Genomic DNA, 18,496 nt, shown 5'->3' with positions numbered 1-18,496 from the left:
TCAAAGCAAATCATGTGCAGAGCAGCAATCACTGATGCTAAGCATGTGTGGGTGATAAATGACACATGCCCACTTCAGCTTCTCTGCCTCTGCATCCAATATCACATGCCAAAATACCAAACCTTGTCTGTCCAGATTAACATCAACTGCACTCCTCACAGAGGTGGTACCTGTGAGCTGTGGTATGCTCTTCCCAAGCAGGGCCCTGATCCACAAATAGCCCTGTGAATTCCTTACGTAACATGGGGCTCCTGGTCTTGAGGAAAGGGCAGTAACATCTGGAATGGAATATGTTATATTCACCAACTGAGAAATGAAGCTGCTACTTGACCAGCGTCTGACTAAAGCAGCTCAATTCCACTTGGCTTCTCTTCTCATGGGGAAAGATAATGGATTTGTACAGATCACTAACTCATTTCTGCAGTTTGAATTTTTAAAGGTACCAAAATTAGAGGGACTGTTAGAATGTCTGCTGCTGTTTTTGCCTTTCTAATCTCATTTTCTTAAACCACAGTCATCCTTTTGATTCTCATTCTTCTCTTTTCATGCCATCTGGCTTTAGGGAAGACAGAGGTCCGCTCTTCCTTGCATGGGCTGTTGAGGGTGTCAGTAATTATGATTCAGTTGGCTGGAAGCTAATATGATTATTGGTTTAGTTCATCCCCTCTGCAGGTTGCTAGCAATGGGACACTGTAAGCTAACCATGTCAGGAAATGCCTGTCTGCCAAACACAGCCTCATGCTTACAACTAACACAGCTAAAGCCTTTATTGCTTGCAAAGGGCTGTTCTCTCACAGGTAACCATTCCAGGAGTGCAACAAACCAGTGTGGAATTGGAATTCTGAGGTCTTATTCCCAAAAAGAGGGAGGGGCACTCCTATGCTGCCCATGCTCCTGAGCATGGATGGGGCTTGTTCAGTGCCTTGCAGGATCAGGGTTATAAATGTTTGCACTGCACCAGTGGATGTGCCTCTCCTGGGCTGACTGGTGATGCCCATCAGCTCTAAAGGACCAGGTACAGAGACAGTTCTTGTGTCTCCCTGACAAACAGGACCTTCACTGCAGGTTCCAAACTCATGAGTGAAAACGTAGAACTGTGTCCTGGTGCAGTGACAGGCTTTGGTGAGTAAACACAGTTTGGGAAGGAACTTCTCAGCCTTTGGGTCTAGAGCCCTGCCTCTGCACATCAATCTCCTGCCATTCCATTCCTATTTACTATTAGTCATAAAAAAGGAATGATAAAAAATTAAATGAAAGAGAGGAAATGAAAACTGGGAGAGTAAGCACAACTGACAGATAAAAGGAGCAGAGTTCTTCGTTGTGAATATTTTGCATGACTTTTGTGGCTCTTGGTTCAAAATGACATTTTTATGTGTCTTCTGTCTGGTAGTACAAATGGGAAGAGGCTACAGTAATTCTTTCCTTTGGTCTGTCAAAGCCTAACCCCTTGGGTCTGATTCCATTGATTTGATGATTCATTTATTTTACAGTCTAAAATTTTAAGTCTCAGGGAAAAATGACCAAAAGATGAGATTGTCTAGACCCAGAGCAAATTAAAGTGGGAATGAAAAACTTTTGAAATACAGATGTTTAAGCTTTAATGAAGATTCTGAAAGAAGATGTCATTCAGGACATTACTGAAAAGGGATCTTGGGCAGCATCAGCCTGCTGGAAGCAGAGGCCTTTTTACAGCACATACCATAAGTGAAGGCTCAGCACACCAGGTGTTAAAGACCATCTAAAAACTCTTCTGAGTCATAGGTAAGAGTTTCCATTGATTTTAGTGGGTTGTGGATAGTGTCCCTCTTGCACAGAGTCTTAATCCTTTGTGTTATCCCAGATCACTGCTGTAGAAATGATTGCAACAGGCAACTAGGGGAAGGCTTACAGCTCCCAAACAGCAGGCAGCAGGTGAGCTCTTGTGAGCAAGATCTTATTTTCATGCAAATGACCTTAATAAGTGAGAATGAGGAACTGAAGAAAAAAAACCCGCCTTAAATAGGAGACACAAATGGAATTGTTTTTCAGTTGAACTTTTCAGTGTATGCCTTTATCCCCCACACAAGACATTTATTGTGAGGCAGTGAATTAAAATGAATCACTATTGATAGTAGTGCCCTATCAAAATAAATCCAACCTCTTAGGTGTCTGTCAGGAGGCTCCAAGTCCTCACTGAATGTGAGCTTACTAGGTGGCCAGAGGGAAACTGAGGGCATGGGCCGTGTTGTATTATCAACATCATTGTCTTACTTTCACAAGCATCGAACTTTGTAGGATTTCATTAACTAAGTCATTAGCAGTAAGAGAGTCAGTGTTAACCTGCTATGCTCACGTAGTCTTCTGGGATAATGGGTTCCCTCTACCCCTGGGAGTTGTGCCGGGAGATAACAGGATACTGTCTCATTAGTTCCTTGAGGCATTCCCAGCCTGCTACTGAGGAGACTTGAGTGAAATGTTCCCTTTATGTACAATATAAAAACTGGGCAACTGAGCCAGTGGCAGAAGTCCCATTGCCTTTAAAACATCAGAATTTCATTGTTGTGTGTAAACTCCTTTGTATCTTATTTCACAGTATGTATATACTGCCCTGCAAGACTGCAGGCCCTGTGGCCTCTGTGAGATTTTTCAGTAGTATCATAATACAAAATGGTATTTACATGTAAACATTTCAATTTATTTTGTGTTATGAGCACAGGGAAATGCTGTGATATCTTTGCATTTTCCACACCATGGTGCCTGATCTACTAAGAATGACAGTACTTCTGAAGCATTTTGATTTGGGTGTGCATGTCTGCTTGCATCTATTTGTCTTTTGGTACGTGTTTGCTGATGTGGTTTTATCTTTTAATGGCATAAATAGGCATATATATATACTAAAGATACTGTAAGGATATAAATTAGGGTGGCTTTTGAAGTGTTCACTGGAAATACTTGCCAGAAATGTAAATTTCTTGCATTATGTACATTGCAATGCTTTTCCTGCTTAAAAAGGGAAAAAAATGGGCTAAATTTTGTGTAAGTAAATACATTTCTCCTCACCCCTAAGTGTATTGCTGTCAACTGATATAATAGGTTTCTCACCAGAGCTGAGGCAGATGAGTGTGCTCTGAGTCCTGAAGGGAGGCCGACAGCATAGCTATTTTGTTTTTAGATTTCAAATGGTTTTGAGGGCCTGCCACGAGATGAGGAGAAGTCCTGGGCTGTGATGGTTGTTAAATTACAGAATGCGTGTTTTGACAGCCCAGCAGAGCCCGGGCCGGGTAGGAACTCTTTACACCCCGGATACAGAGCACGGGGCTAGCTGCAGCTCCGGGCCAACAGGTGCCGTGCCAGGCGTTTCCCAGATCCCATCCCCAGTGCCCACTGTGCCAGGCGTTTCCCAGATCCCCTCACCAGTGTCCGCTGTGCCAGGCGTTTCCCAGATCCCCTCACCAGTGCCCGCCGTGCCAGGCGTTTCCCAGATCCCATCCCCAGTGCCCGCCGTGCCAGGCGTTTCCCAGAGCCCGTCCCCAGTGCCCGCCGTGCCAGGCGTTTCCCAGATCCCATCCCCAGAGCCCGCCGTGCCAGGCGTTTCCCAGAGCCCGTCCCCAGTGCCCGCTGTGCCAGGCGTTTCCCAGATCCCATCCCCAGAGCCCGCCGTGCCAGGCGTTTCCCAGAGCCTGTCCCCAGTGCCCGCCGTGCCAGGCGTTTCCCAGATCCCATCCCCAGTGCCCGCCGTGCCAGGCGTTTCCCAGGGCCCGTCCCCAGTGCCCGCCATGCCAGGCGTTTCCCAGATCCCATCCCCAGAGCCCGCCGTGCCAGGCGTTTCCCAGAGCCCGTCCCCAGTGCCCGCTGTGCCAGGCGTTTCCCAGATCCCATCCCCAGAGCCCGCCGTGCCAGGCGTTTCCCAGAGCCTGTCCCCAGTGCCCGCCGTGCCAGGCGTTTCCCAGATCCCATCCCCAGTGCCCGCCGTGCCAGGCGTTTCCCAGAGCCCGTCCCCAGTGCCCGCCGTGCCAGGCGTTTCCTAGATCCCATCCCCAGTGCCCGCTGGCGGCGGTGCCCTCGGTTCCTGATGGGCCGTCAGCCGGGGGTCACGCAGTGGCAGGGGAGCGCGGGCTGTGATTCAGTGAGTGCTCTGTTAGGGATCCAGGGCCCGCCGCTCCCGGCCAAGAGCAGCACATTAGCTCCATGACATACATTATGGTAGTGCCAGCAAAGCGGTCAGCGCCTAACTGGGGTATGCTGCAGCCTGCGGAGTAGCTGAGGGCTGCAGCACAGAACATATGGAGATTATTTCCTGAATTTATGCAGCACATGTTTTCCCATAAATTAAATTCAGAGAAAATGTGTATCATAATAGGGTGATGCTCCCAACAGCCTTCCTTGTTATGAATTACAATGACCTCTCTTAACTCGCTGGGTGCCCTGTGAAATGGCTTCATGCAATTGGAAACAATAGTGTATGTGGTGTCAGGGTCTGAAATCCTGACCAAAAGGCTCTCTGACGAAAAGCAGGGCCTTCCCCCCTGCGCCCTCTTCTCTTCTCTTTTTCTACATTTTAGAAACTGCCCGGTTTGCTCCTGAAGTGCCAAGTTGTCAAGAGTGTGGGCAGATGCCCCAGGGTCTGCTCTGTATTGAATTGGGTGCTGTCCTTGCTGAGGGACAGCAAAGGCAGCTCTGGATGTGGCAGCAGCCCCACTTCGTGGATTGCCGAAACAGCAGGACAGGGGTCTTTAACCAAAGTAACAAGCAAAGCAGCACATATCCCTTCTGTGTCCTTGGACTGAGGATCCCAAGTCATTTTCTAGGTCAATATTTGATGTTCTGTTGCCTGGGGCTGGGGTAGAATCATCTTTGCCTTTTCCTTGGGCATGCTGAAGCAACTGAAGCAAAAATACAGTAGAGACATCATTGTAACTACCTTCCTAAAGCATGAAAAAGAAGTTATGTTCCTTACAACTCTGTGTGTGAAATCTTAAGCAGCGGAAATGTAGGAGTGGGGCAAACTGAAAACTCATAATTAAAATATAAATGCGTGTGTGTATAGATATATATAAAGCGATGGGTACCAGACATCAAAACAATCTGGGGTTGCTTTGAGACAAATCACTGTGGAGTCAGTACAGACTAATAGAGTGTTCTCAGCTGTGTGTGAGGGACTTGCTTTTTCATTTGCAGCTGATTACAGGCTAATAGGATTTCAAAGATTTCTGGGAGGGAACAGTTAATAACATCTCATTGCATTTGAGGGTTTGTTATTTTTTTTTCAATGTTTCGTTAATCATACTGATACCTTGCCTTAGAATACATTTTATTACTCTCCTGTTTGGCTTCTTGAACTGAATCTTTCCCCTCAGTCCCTTGCTGCTGTCTAATTGGCAGTTTTCAAGTCATTTGGGATTTTTTGAAAGATCTTACCAGCCTTTTGTGTGCTAGAAGAGAATGGATCATAGGGATTAAAAATAGTGTTGTGAATCTTTTTAGGTTTAGTCCTCTCTTTGTCTTTCACTAATACATGCACGATGTGGCTTGTACCTTTATGTTTTCTTAATGAAAATTAACAATTTGAAAGCAACTCATGGGAACGACCAATACAGCTGAATTTTATTGGTACAGACTACTTCTGTGACTGATCTTCTCTGTTTAGTGGCAGTAACAGCCCTAGATACTTTTCTTCAGCAGCTCACATGTTGGGAACACACACTTAGCCTGTAAATATGGATTCAGGAGGAAAATGAATACGGCAGTGTTCAAAGCAGCCAAAAGCTTAGAAATAATGTTCTGCTGTGACTTTTCCAAACTGACATCTTGATGCTGGGATTATAAATGAAACCATTGTTCCAGCAAAGGCCAAGACTAATAGAAAGCCTTTATTACCGGTCCATTGGCTAATTCTGCTTGTCTAACCCCTTTGGATGGACACAGTGTCAAAAAACATAGTCACAGAGGTTGCTTTGTGTGAGATTTGGCCTGCTGTGTGATTACATGGGGGCACAAAGATATCTCAATGACAAGTGTTCTTTGACTAAAATTTGTAAAGTCATTTTCTTTCCCTAGGCCTTGGAGAGGAGTGAACTGATTTTTAATCTACAGCTTCTATGAGGTGATATTTGCTTTGTGTCCTATCACCCTTCTATTCACTTTTCCTCTTTCCAAGCAGGTAAACCTCTGCTTAAAGAAATTGTTTCTTCTGCTGAGCCTTGGTGCGGTTGACAGCTGTCATATACAAGGACTACACTTGAATAGATGTCTTTAGAGCTAGAGAGTCTTAAAGGGCTTTAATATTTTGTCTTTGCCCATGCAGGGAATGCCTGGGAGCCAGAGACCCTTATTGTGGCTGGGATAGCAAGCAGAAGCGATGCACCACCATTGAGGACAGCTCTGACATGAGCCTCTGGACCCAAAATATTACTGAGTGCCCAGTAAGTGGATGGGGTGGAAATATTTTGTATATACTGATGTGTGTGTGTGTGTAGAAGGGAGAAGGAAAGGTGAGTCTGTGGCAGCCTGAAGAGTCTGTCTGTTCTAATGTCTCTCCAGCAGACCTGAGACCAAATCTACATGATATTGCAAAGAGATGGCCTTTTTTCCTGGCCCTGGTCTCCAAGAGATGGATATAGAAAAGAAGTGTCTCTTCTTGAATCAGTTGGAGTTGACTCTCCAGCTCCCTTCCCAGCCACCCACCCTTCTCTGATGACAATATCCAGTGCCTGGCAGAAGCTGTCTGGCCGAGTATAATTCCTGCTGCTTGAACTGTACCTCCGAGATGGCTAGGGATGAAAAACCAGCCTTGTTAAATAAATTGAAGGTGGAGGAGAAATTGTCATTAATGTTCATTGTTATTATCTAACGTCAATTAGCATGTTAATACTGCTAAGTCCAGTAGATAGGGAGAGAGGACTGGATGGGTTATATCTTCAGTACGCTATTTCTGTCTGGAGGTGCTGGGATGTTTATTCTCCTTATCTTCCTTACTCCTCAGATATTTTCCCAGGAAATATTAGTCATTACTTCAATCCATCCTCAGCTTGGCAGGCTTAAGTTTTTCACTGCTGGATTCAGAGGCTTGTGTGTTTATAACCCTCCTGTGTTGAACTGGGATGCAGTGCTTCTTGATTGCCCATGCTGTTATCTCGTCCTGCTTAATGCCTGTGTCTGTTGATAGGTGTGTGAGGTGTTAATCCTCTAGTTTGAACATGTCTGCTGTGGTGCGCACTAGGGAATAAACTACTCCAGATCATTGTTTCAAGGTCATAAAAATCCAGCACAGAATATTCAGGAGCTTTGGCTGTTCTTGGGGTGCTAGTTTTACATTTATTTTAACATTCCATTATAGTTTATTTTCTGTGTAGATGCTCCTATTCTCTTACATATATCAGCCTTGTGCTCTTTCACTGACAGGCTGCCAAGCTGTTTAAAATCCACATGCAAGTGCTTGCTTTTTCTTTAACCCCTGCCACTCACTGGAATGAATTCACACTGGCTTGGAGTGGGATGGTTCATTTAAGCACCTACATCAGCAATATCCAAGTATTTCCTTGTATTCAGTGCTGGACAAAGGTCACGGTCAACAGAAGCAAGGGTCTCGAACAGCATGTGCAGATGAGCACTGAAAGGGAAGGGGAATGTAGTGACCCAATACCAAACTTTGTTCCTGCAAAAGACCTGTCTGTTAGTTTAGTTGGATGGGTTATTATCATAAGAAGTCCTGGCTTTTCCCACCCTACTTTTCTGGGCTGAGCACCAGGCACTCAGCTGTGCTGGTACAGCTGTATGTGAGATCACAGTCAAGTGTGAAATGGTGTAGATTAAAAGAACCCCTCCCAAATAAACTTTTCCTAACCCAGTTAATGTCAGTGAGTTCTGCAGCCTAGCCCACAAACAGATGTCCTGGCACAGCTGAGAGACTGGCATTCAGCAACTTTTAAAGCCAGAACTGGCATATTATTGAATTATATCCTACATGGGCCAGGCATTTGTGTGAGTCAACCACAACACTAACACAACTTGACTGCTGCTCTTGAGCAAACAGGCTTGTTCAGAACTGGTCTGAACATCTTTGTACAGCACTCCATTGTGCCGTGGATTCCCACTCTCAGCTTTAATATTAAGGGGACTTTAGATAGAGGCTTAATCATGCAGTGCTAACATAATACATTGGATAATGGTTACTGTACGTTATTACTAGATAACATGGTTAATCTCCTAAGAGTTCATTACTGAGGTTGCAATGTCAACCATTTTAACATTAAGAAATGGTAACACAAACAAATTCCACAAACTAAACTGCTCTTCCGTGTACGTGCCCATGCTTTATCAGGGAGTCCTGATACAGGATTGTACGTGTTTTCTTGGAAGAAGGGAGTGAGGCTTGGGAGAAGGGAGGGAGGTGCACTTTGATTTTAGAAGAACAGACACATCCTACTTTGTGATATCTTACTGATGCCAACATGAGCCACCAACAGGAAAGGAACTTTAACTAATAACCTATTAGCCAAACTCACGGTGTCACTGTTGAGGGTGTTTGGCAAGTCAGGAATTGAGTATTCCCAGTAAAGTGTACCGTCCTCCTTATCCTGAGCCAACCAACGATTTTCCTTCCAGGTTTTTATCTCAGTCCCTCTCTGTGTTTCCTGCAAACCCCTATCTTAGTCATATTGCATCTGTTCCATGCTACCTCATTTTCTTGCTAATCAGTGGCAGTTTCCCCATTCTGTCTTTGGGTGTCTTGTGCCCTGCTGTCAATTCATGTGGACTCAGCTGCTCAGAGCTGCAGTGCCCAGGGTGATCCTGCTCAGGCCCACACTGAAGCATTTCCAGTGCACAGAAAAGTCTTTGGGTGCTGGGATTAAAATCTATCAATCTCTGAATACTGAATTTTTACCATGTCCCAAGGATTTTATACCCTGGTAAGTTTTGGAATGGCTTTTCACGGGAATTGCAAAAAGGTGTTACGAGGACATAAAGTTCAGTTCCGTGTTCTGAACACTAGTTTGTTTCATGGAAAATATTGCTACTCATGGATAGTTTTTTCCTCTAGATTTGATTTTATAAATGGTTTTAGGTAGTTTGACTGAAACTTTGCAAGAATTTTCACCTCTCATCAAACAGCTAGCATGGAAATTTCCAGATTAAGTAATTAAAGCTTGGCAAAATTATAACCAATTGATATCTGAATCCTAAGAGAAAGAATAGATTAATTGAAAGAACAAGGAATGTTTCCAGTCTTACCTGTAAAATCAGAACAAACACGGAAAATATTCTTGTAGCAGGAATTAGGGGTGGTCAGTCTGAATTTTTAGATCCTGCACTTGGGCTTTTAGATTCTACAAGGAAGAGAGAAAACTATGCAGCCTTTGGTGTGAGTATGATGGTTTAGAAAAGACAAGAATTCCAGAATTGGCAATATTGTGAGAGAAGGGCATTTGATCAGATGTGCTTTTAAAGATGTCCTCTCTGTCTGATGGGCACTGTATAGGCTTCAAAGGACTTGCCTTGTAAAGGTATTCCTGGAAGAGATCAGTGCATATGGGGTTTTATCCTACTTCCCAAGTTTGCTCTTTTGAAGGTATTTTTGTGAATTTAAAGATGTAATAATAATCCATATGTAATTTCTTAAGCATAAAAACTTCCCACACTCACAGTGTGACATGTTTATAAATCTCAGCATTTTGGTTATGGTTGCTTATTTGTTTAATTTTTGGGTTGTTTCCCAGTATCACTTATGAGCCAATAATTATTTGTTAGGTTTTTTTTTTTAATTGATGCCATGGGCCATATCATACCATTGATTTCTGAACAGAACTCCCTGCTGGAATCAACAAGGCTTTCTGGCTCAGAAATGAGTAGAAATGATCCAATACTTGGATTATGACTTTTGTAAGGCAGGAGGAAAAAGGAGATAAAAATCTAGTATTAAATATCTCAAAGTACTTATTTTGACTCTCTCCCTCCAACTTCTAGAAACCTAACTGTATTGATTTTAAAACAATGTTTAAAAGAGCAAATTCAACAACAACAAATCTCAGTGATCTCCACTGTGGGCATCTTGCCTTGTAACCTGCAGCCCAGAGCAAATTTTTACAACTACATGATAATCCATTGCAAACAAAGGCTTACAGCAGATGCCTGAAACCCCCAGCTGCAGCCTGATGAGTGCAGTATCAGATCTAAGTTGCTTCCATGCCACTGCTGCATATTTTTGATGTTGCTGTAGATGGGTGAGAGGGGAAGATGACAACCCACCAGAGGTACATTCTGAGTGTTAAACATAGTGCTAATCTTCAAGAATAAGCACAGAGCAGCATGTTTCAGAGGATGAGTGTTGGAAAGCACTCTTCCCCATGGCTGTGGTTGGCTCCCTGCGTGACTCCTGAGCAGGCTCACAGCTGCTCTGTGCCTCGGTTTCCTTGTCTGTAAAGCAGGAACAACCATTCTCCCTCTGGGGCAGCCCAGGGGGACTTTTCCTGCTGGCAGCAGATCTCAGTGAAGCATGGCACAGTGAGAATTGTCAGGGTAGCTGGCTCAGATTTGGGGCCAGGGCTGCTTGCCAGGGGCCGAGCCTCTTCCTTCCTTCACCCTTCATTGTGTGCAACACCGAGGCCAAATCCAGTGCTGCCTTTGCCAGCGGCTTTACCAAAGCTGCTGAGCACCCCACCACCACATGGGTCACCCCACAGGCATGAGCCACTTGCAGGCAGCCACCATCTGTGCCATCTGCCTGCAAGGCCTGGAACTTTGGGATGGGGCATGAGGTGGGGAGCATGGAGGGAGCCACCGGGGCAGGAGCACATCATGGTGCTGTGCTGTTACAGGGGAGTAGCCGTACACAGGCAGGGCCAGCAGCAATCCCTTTCTGTGTCATGTTTCTCAAGTCAGTAGCAGAGGGGATGCCAGGACAGGGGTGTTCAGGGCAGCTTTCAAGACATGGTCTTGGGCTGCAGGATTTTGCGGTAGTGGTGGAGTGGGCACAAGAAGGCAGTAGTGGCCAGGAGTGATTCCAGGAGAAGCAGGTAGCACACATCCTCTCCAGACAGCCTTAGGGGCAAGGGCCCCAGCAACCTGGTCCCCAGCCCTCAGCATAGGGCTTTGCTAGAAGCACTGGTTAAAACAGGGCACAGGAGAGCAAGCTCTGACACCCTGTGTACTGGAGGGTTGTCACCAGCCCTGAAATAGTTCTGTTTCTTGTGTTCTTGGTCTGCCAGGACTACTGTATTTTTCCTTCATTACAGTGTGCAGAAAGCTGTCAAGTCCCAGCCTGTTCAGGGCTGTGCAGGCATGAAACAAAGGGCAGAGGGAACAGAAAGCAGCATGGTCTGGTGTATAAATCATCTTGAGATGAATTCTTGCTCTTTAGGTGACTATATGATCCTCTGCATTAATGCTAGTCACCATCGTCTCCTTCACTTTTTGTTCTTCATCCACATGGCCATTTAGGCTACAGCTCAGTTTAGAAAGGGAGACAGCTCTTGCTGCAGGTTTGGACAGGGCCAGGCTCAGTAAGGCCCCGGCCTCAGCTGGTCACTATGGTTATATGAACACCAATTTGGAAAACACTCTGCAGGAAGCCCTGCAGAGGCTGGAATATGATAGAGTGGGATCAGTCAGTACTGGCCATGGTGTTGCTTGAAAGACTGAAGCTGTGCAGTGTGGAACAGAGTGTGGTGGTTGTGTGGTGTGGCGGATGGATGCTTGCTCCTGGTGTGGTGCTGGCTGGGTCGGCTCGGTGCCTGTGTGCACATGTTAGGTATGCAGTGTGGAATTTGGAGGGTAAATATTGATGTGGCATTGTCTGAAAACAACCCTCTGTTTTGAATCCTGCTCACAAGCACAGGCAGCTCCCATCTAGGATGCATCCTAATCCCCCTGGCAGCTTTGTTTGGCATTTCTATTGTGGGCCTGTCTCCAGAAATGTAAACTTGCTATTAATGACTTTTTTTTTTTTTCTCTTAAAAATAGGTGAAAAACCTGACAACAAATGGAAGATTGGGGCCTTGGTCCCCTTGGCAACTGTGTGAGCATTCAGATGGGGAGAGCACAGGCTCCTGTATGTGTAGGTCACGTTCATGTGACAGCCCTCGTCCTCGCTGTGGAGGTCGCAGCTGTGAAGGGGCCAGGATTGAGGTTGCAAATTGTTCAAGGTACCTCAGCATCTTTGTGCTTCTTAAGGAAACAAGAGTTGTGTCTGTCCACAATGTAGCTCCTTCCTTGTGACCATGTCATTTTATCTCAGCCAAAGTGAGGTTTGTGAGGTCCAGCTTGAAGTCAGTGTAAAATGAAGAAACCCAAAGGCTCTGAGCAAAGGGCCCTCAACCAAGGCTCTTGGAAGATGTGCACCCCAAATTACTGTACACTACACTGAGCCTTGGTTTCCCTCAGTACAGTGAGTAGTGACCCATCAGGAGGAGGTGAGTAAGGCAGAGATAGTTGTCAGGTAGCTGAACAGCAGACTAAAAAAATCAATAAGCTCACGGTTTTTCAAAGTTTGGGTTCCAAGGCCACGTTGCCAAAACCAAGCAGAGCTCCTTCAGAGCAACGCTTGTAAGGACAGGGCTGAGCCTGGCTCCAGGCAAGGCTTGTTTGCCTTGTTCTGTGGGTCTGTGACCTGTCTGCAGCACAGTCTGTCTGCTGGGCAGGTGAGAGCAGCGCGTCATCCTTTGGCAGCCAGCAGGTGCTGGAACAGCACAGGCAGCTCAGCTTGTGCCCAAGTGCTGCCTGCCCACGGGAGCCTGAAGCTCAGCTTTGGCAGCATGGAAGCTAAATGTCCTTCTGTAGGGTGCCCAAACATAGCCGTGTTTGTGTCCCTGCTACCCCACCACCCTTAGACTACATCATGTCATGACTCAAGGGAAGATGATGCAGTAGTGTAAGCACTATTTAATCAGGGTGGGGGCAGCCAGCATTTTGGTAAATATTGGGTCAATACAGTTTTTATCTACTTTATCTTCTCCATAAACATTCATTCCATTAAGGACAGCTGCCTCTTGACTCATCCCTGGAGATTAGTGCTGCCCTTGGCACCAAAAATCCAGCAATACTCATGTTTTAACTGGCATCTCTCTTTCCAGTTATGGGCTGTGTTGCCCAAAAGGTGTGCAGTCATTCCTGCCCCTGTGTTGCGCTGTGGGCTGAGCAAAGCCTTCCCCAGGCAGGCTTTTTCCGTCAGTGGCAAATGGAAAACATGCCAGTGGGATGGATTTCTCAGCACTGCTCTGATGGCAAAAGAGGCAGGAACAGCTTCTAAGAAGGGGATGAAAAACAGATTATTCAATCTTAAGACATATGAAAACAGCATGGTTTGAAAAATAGGGACATCTGGTCATCCTACATCCGCTTCAACCCTCAAATTTCCTTTAATTGACTTCATATGGCATTGAGATTTCTTTCTGCAGAGAGGGAGTGGGATGTTTAAAGATGAGTTCTATTAAAAAGCTGGAGATCTGAAAGTGGAAGGTGTCTTTATTTCTGTTAAAATCCTGAAACACAAATAGATGCTGAGAATTGTTGGGGTTTTGAGGATTTCTTTAGTAGAAATTACTTGCCCCTTTTGCAGCAGTAACAGCAATCTTCCATTTGATTTTTTTTTTCTTCTCATGATTTTACATATAATCATTCTTTTGGATAAAGAATGGTGAGGTAGTAGGTGGTTTAAAACATAGCAGAATAATATAGAATAGGAGGATTTTTATGGATGGATTTCTTGTTCTTTGACCTTGTTTGGGGTGGGAGAGGGGAAGGGAGAGAGGGATGAGAGAACAAGAAGAGGAGGGGGGAAAGATCTAACAGGGTTCTGAAATAAAGCTGCCAAGAGCAGGCAAGAGTTGATAAAAAATACAAAAACTGTGAAGGGCAATGGGGGTTTTAACTTTCATCCTCTGCCCTGATTGGTGCTATGCCAGAAAATATTTCTTGCCAGCAGTGTTATTAGTTCAGTAAATGCTTTGAAAATTAACATCTGTTTTCAAGCTTAGCTTTCAAGAGCCAGAGAGCACCTGAGTTGTTTTTTGACTAGACTTTTTAGAAAGGTTTTTCTTTAGAAAAAAACCCAGAAAAGATATTTTTTGGCTTAGGGCACTGAAGTGTCAAGATTAGGCAGTTTTATAAGACAGCATTACCACTGGCTCCATATGAAATGAAACCTGCAGCACAGAATAGATGAGATATGGTTCCTCCTCTCCTACTTCAAGGCCCAGTACTGCCAAATCAGAGGAAGGTGAGCTTTAATAGATGCAAGATTTTAAAGATGAAAATGTTGGCTTCTGTGTAAGCACACGTTTGAGGCACCTGCACATGCTCAGCCTCTCACAGGAGCTTTGCCAATGTCTCCAGCACTGAGGTGTGAACTAGGAGGTTTTACATCACACTGGCTTCAGGCTGTTGCCACTGTTCAGCAGAGATGTGATCACTCATTAAACCATGAAACTCGGATGCTGCCTCTGAGCTCTTAATTGCCTCTGGTTTCTACAGATTTAAGGTCACACTACAGTGACGTCTGCAGGCGGCCATGAAAGCTAGAAGCAATTATTGTTATTTTTAATGAAATTTGAGATTTCCACTTAATAGGATTCAATGCTGAAGGCTTTAGGAAAACACAAAGTATTATGAGGTTTGTGATAAAAACATGGGAGCTGGCAGTGGTGTTGCTGTAAAAGATTTAAAGCATCAGTACCTACTGAATTAGCAGAGAGTAGGGTTTTACATCCTTCAGTACAGCTGGCATTCATGAGCCTCAAAACCTGAACTCTTTGTGCAGAAAGGTTCAGGACATACAACTTTGGGATCAGCCACTGGGTCAGAAGAGCAGGGTCGTGATATGTGGGGAAGATGATAGGGGAATAGTCAATGAAAATCACACTAACCACACTATTGCTCAGTAAATCCTGGGAGACATTTTCAAAATCATTCAGCATTGGCTTAGTTGTCTTCCTTTCCAATTCTTAGAGACTTCAAAGGGAGGAAAGTTAGGCCGCTGCTAAGCACTTTTGAAACTCCCTTTTAAAAAACTCCCTTGATACAAAGTCTGGTTGAAATGAATAATCTATTCTCCCATGAGTTCAGCACTTCTCCCATACTCTGTTCTCTCTCACCCTTTTTGCTAGAAATGGCGCTTGGACACCGTGGTCTTCCTGGGCCCCATGCAGCACCTCCTGTGGGATTGGCTTCCAGGTGCGGCAACGATCCTGCAGCAATCCCGCTCCACGCTATGGGGGCAGGGTCTGTGTTGGACAGAGCAGGGAGGAAAGGTAAGGGTTGTCCAAGGTGGTGTGTGTTCATTTCTGTGGTTGTAACGTTGGCAGCTGGAAGTGGTGGCTGGGAGGGCGGATTGAGGCTGGGGCTCAATGCACAGAGCAGAAGCAGTCCCAGAGCCTGGGAGGGGTGTGGCTGTTTCTGTGAATGGACGCTCACTTTCAGTGAGCCTGAGAACATTAGACACTTCTGAGCTGCCCTCACTCCCAAGAAGGCCCATTCAGACCTTCACAAGTATTCCTGTCCCACACAGAGGGCTGACTTCCTCCCCAAAGGGAGAAGCTGTGCCTGCTGTTGGCACTGTAGAGTTTATAGACCCAGTTACTCTATTCTGATCCATCCCTGGAGTGGCAGCTGAGTATGTGCAGCTTTCACTGCCAGTTACATCATTCCCAAGTCTCTATTACTTGTGCTGATGCTCCAAAAGCAGTTCAAGGCAAAATACAGCTTAACTCATAGATTCAGGCTTGAGTTTTTGCAGGGCATGGTATCAGAAAAATATCTTTGTCCCCCTCCAAACTATGAAAATTTCACACAAAATTACTAAAACCCAAAACTTTCTGAACCTACAGAGCCATCTGCACTATAACGCTTCTTCAGGCTTGGCCCCTTATGAAATACATGCTTCAAGGCATCCCAACTTCTTTCCAGGCCTGACATTTCATTAAAGGCCACCTCTACTTGGCAATAGGCTGTTGCTTGTCCCTTGAGTGGTCACTAAGACATATGTCTCTGCATTTCTCAGAATAAAAAGAGCAATTCATTTAACTTCCACGTTTCAAGACATTTTAATGTTTGGTTTGAATGTGTCCATTCACAATGGTCTTTTTTGGGTTTAAAAACTACTTTTGAGTCAGTTGCAGTTCCATGTGATTTAATTTGAGAACAATATTAATTAAAAAGCTGAACAAAATTACAGTTACTTTTGACACAGAACATGAGATAGCATTCACTTAGGGCCTGCCTTTAGGTGTATATATGATCCAGTCACAAACTGTAGCTTGTTAGGGTCGAGGCAGCAGTAAAAGCCAGATTGTGTGAAGAGAAGGCTGTCAGGTGTTTAGCACCTGCCATTAGTGACAGATCACTGTTGAGTTGTCCTCCCACCAGTCATCCCATTTAGAATATTTGCTATCCACTCTCTCTTTGTGACACTTCTTCTGTTTATGACCTCTTTTGTTGACTCAGTGTTTGTGGAAAAGTTTTGAGACAGAGCACTTCAGAAAACCTGATCTCCACCATTTACTCCAACTGTCTCACCCTCACTGAGCTCAGCCTGATTAACCACTCCCATTTGGTACAAAGGCTCCATTTCTCTCCACGGACAGGAATATTGCTAATCTGACATTGTGTCAGCCTCCGCTGGCTCTCCGTGCATGCATCAGTTGCGTCCAAATGCAGTGTGCAGTCTTGCATCCCACACAGTTTCGTCCCTCGGATGTGCTGACGTGGAGTTTTTTGAGCAATGCACTTTCTTCTTTCAGATTCTGTAATGAAAACAGTCCATGTCCATTACCAATTTTTTGGTCTTCATGGGGACCTTGGAATAAATGTAGCGTGAATTGTGGTGGAGGGATTCATTCAAGGCAGAGGTCCTGTGAAAATGGAAACACATGTCCAGGCTGTGCTGTGGTATGTACTATTTCCAGACATTGCATGAGGGGCACCTATTGACAGTAGCATCGAGGAATGGGGCATTCAGCTTCCCTCTCCATTGTGGTTTTATTTCTCAAGCAAGAAGAAAATGCTGTCCTCAGTTTTTGCTGCAGAGGATGCTGAAATGAGCTTGGAAACAGAGGGGTGGCAGATTTAGGGATAGACTGGTGTACAGAGTTCTTCCTTAGGCCTCTGTAGGCTGATACCAAGTCCTTTATCTGAAAGCACTATACATGCTGTTTTCTTCTGACCCACTCTCAAGGATGATCCTGTTGAGTCAAGAAGGCCACACACACATCAGAAATGAGTTGCACACTCATACTTGAGTAAAAAACAGTTCCAACACCCCATTTGCGCTCTTTACTTTCCCTTTCCTGTTCTGGCAGCTGTTTTGTGCAGCCGTTTTAATTGGTTTTGTGGGGTTTCATTTCAGTGTAAGCAGACTTGATCTGGAACCTCCCATTTCTTCTTCACAAACTCTTTGGTATTTACACTAGAATCATGAAGTCCTGAAGCATTACATTTCTTCCCCTCTGCCAGAAAAGAGTAGTTTATTTAGTTATTTTAAATTAAGGACACAAATGTTTGTCACTGGAATTCCTCCCATTGGTGATGAGAATTGTAAAACCCTCAATTCCCCCCATTCCCAGCCAGCCAGTATGTTGTCTGTGCTCAATGGCTGCTCTAGACCAAGGATGACAAATGGTTCATAACCTTCACTAGAGAGTTTGAAAAGCCAACCAAACAAAAATAGCTGTAAAAAGATCTACTCTAAACCCATATTAAAAATAAAATGATAAACTTTCAAGGAATAAACCTTACTGACATTTTGTCCTCTTGAGGTTTCTCTAGGCTGACATGAAAACAGCATCTCAGGGTCAGACCAGAAAACTTGTTTGCTGTTACTATTATCTATTGCCTGAATTATTCTCCTGCCCAAAATGAACCAAGTTGTTGAAGCCCCACAGGACTCTGAGTCAGCAAAGAAACACAAACCTGAGGGAGACATAAAAATAGCTAGTATAGGTTATCCTTGAAGTCCACCTATGCACCACCACTGCCTCCATAGCCACCACATTTTGTGCCGTGCCCAGCACTGACTTTTTCCTGTGAGGTCAGACGAGGTGGATGGGGATTGTTTGGGATCCAGAGAGTACCCCCTTATTTTCTGAAGCGTAAATAAGCCTCTGCCAGTTAGGCTGCTGCTGTTTAATAAGTAAGGAGGGAGTGGTTTTCCTTCTTGGCAGGAATATAAGACCTGCAACCCGGAGAGCTGCCCGGAGGTGCGCAGGAACACGCCCTGGACCCCGTGGATGCCTGTCAACATCACCCAGAGCGGCGCCCGCCAGGAGCAGCGCTTCCGCTACACGTGCCGGGCCCAGCTGTCGGACCCCCACGAGCTGCAGTTCGGGAGGAAGAAAACCGAGAGTCGGTTCTGCCCCAACGATGGCTCCGCAGTGTGTGACACTGACTGTACGTCCTGCCAGCTCTGAGGGACTGTGGGGCAGGCCGAGGTGTGGTGGTGGAAGGGGGATGCTCTTGGAACAACAGGCCCCTGACTGTGTCCGCAGTAGTGTCCACATGTACGACCGGTGTCACTGCAGAGTGGCAGGGA

At 45.3% G+C, this 18,496-nt stretch overlaps 1 protein-coding gene across 2 annotated transcripts in view; it reads left to right on the top strand.

Annotated features, from left to right (window-relative positions):
* SEMA5B (semaphorin 5B) overlaps positions 1-18,496 on the top strand; it is a 265,869-nt gene that overhangs the window by 220,394 nt on the left and 26,979 nt on the right. For both annotated transcript variants that reach the window (XM_066190263.1, XM_066190264.1), the window contains exons 13-17: positions 6,284-6,401; positions 11,938-12,119; positions 15,078-15,221; positions 16,710-16,857; positions 18,129-18,354. In XM_066190263.1, coding sequence (XP_066046360.1) covers positions 6,284-6,401; positions 11,938-12,119; positions 15,078-15,221; positions 16,710-16,857; positions 18,129-18,354 — 818 coding nt within the window. The remainder of the gene's footprint in view (positions 1-6,283; positions 6,402-11,937; positions 12,120-15,077; positions 15,222-16,709; positions 16,858-18,128; positions 18,355-18,496) is intronic.

Source organism: Chamaea fasciata, unplaced genomic scaffold (assembly GCF_029207755.1).
Source record: "Chamaea fasciata isolate MVZ Bird 193981 ecotype frontalis unplaced genomic scaffold, bChaFas1.0.hap1 SCAF_8, whole genome shotgun sequence".
Lineage (NCBI taxonomy): Eukaryota > Metazoa > Chordata > Aves > Passeriformes > Sylviidae > Chamaea > Chamaea fasciata.
Note: the sequence above shows the minus strand (reverse complement) of the source record. Positions and strands in the feature narration are given on the sequence as shown.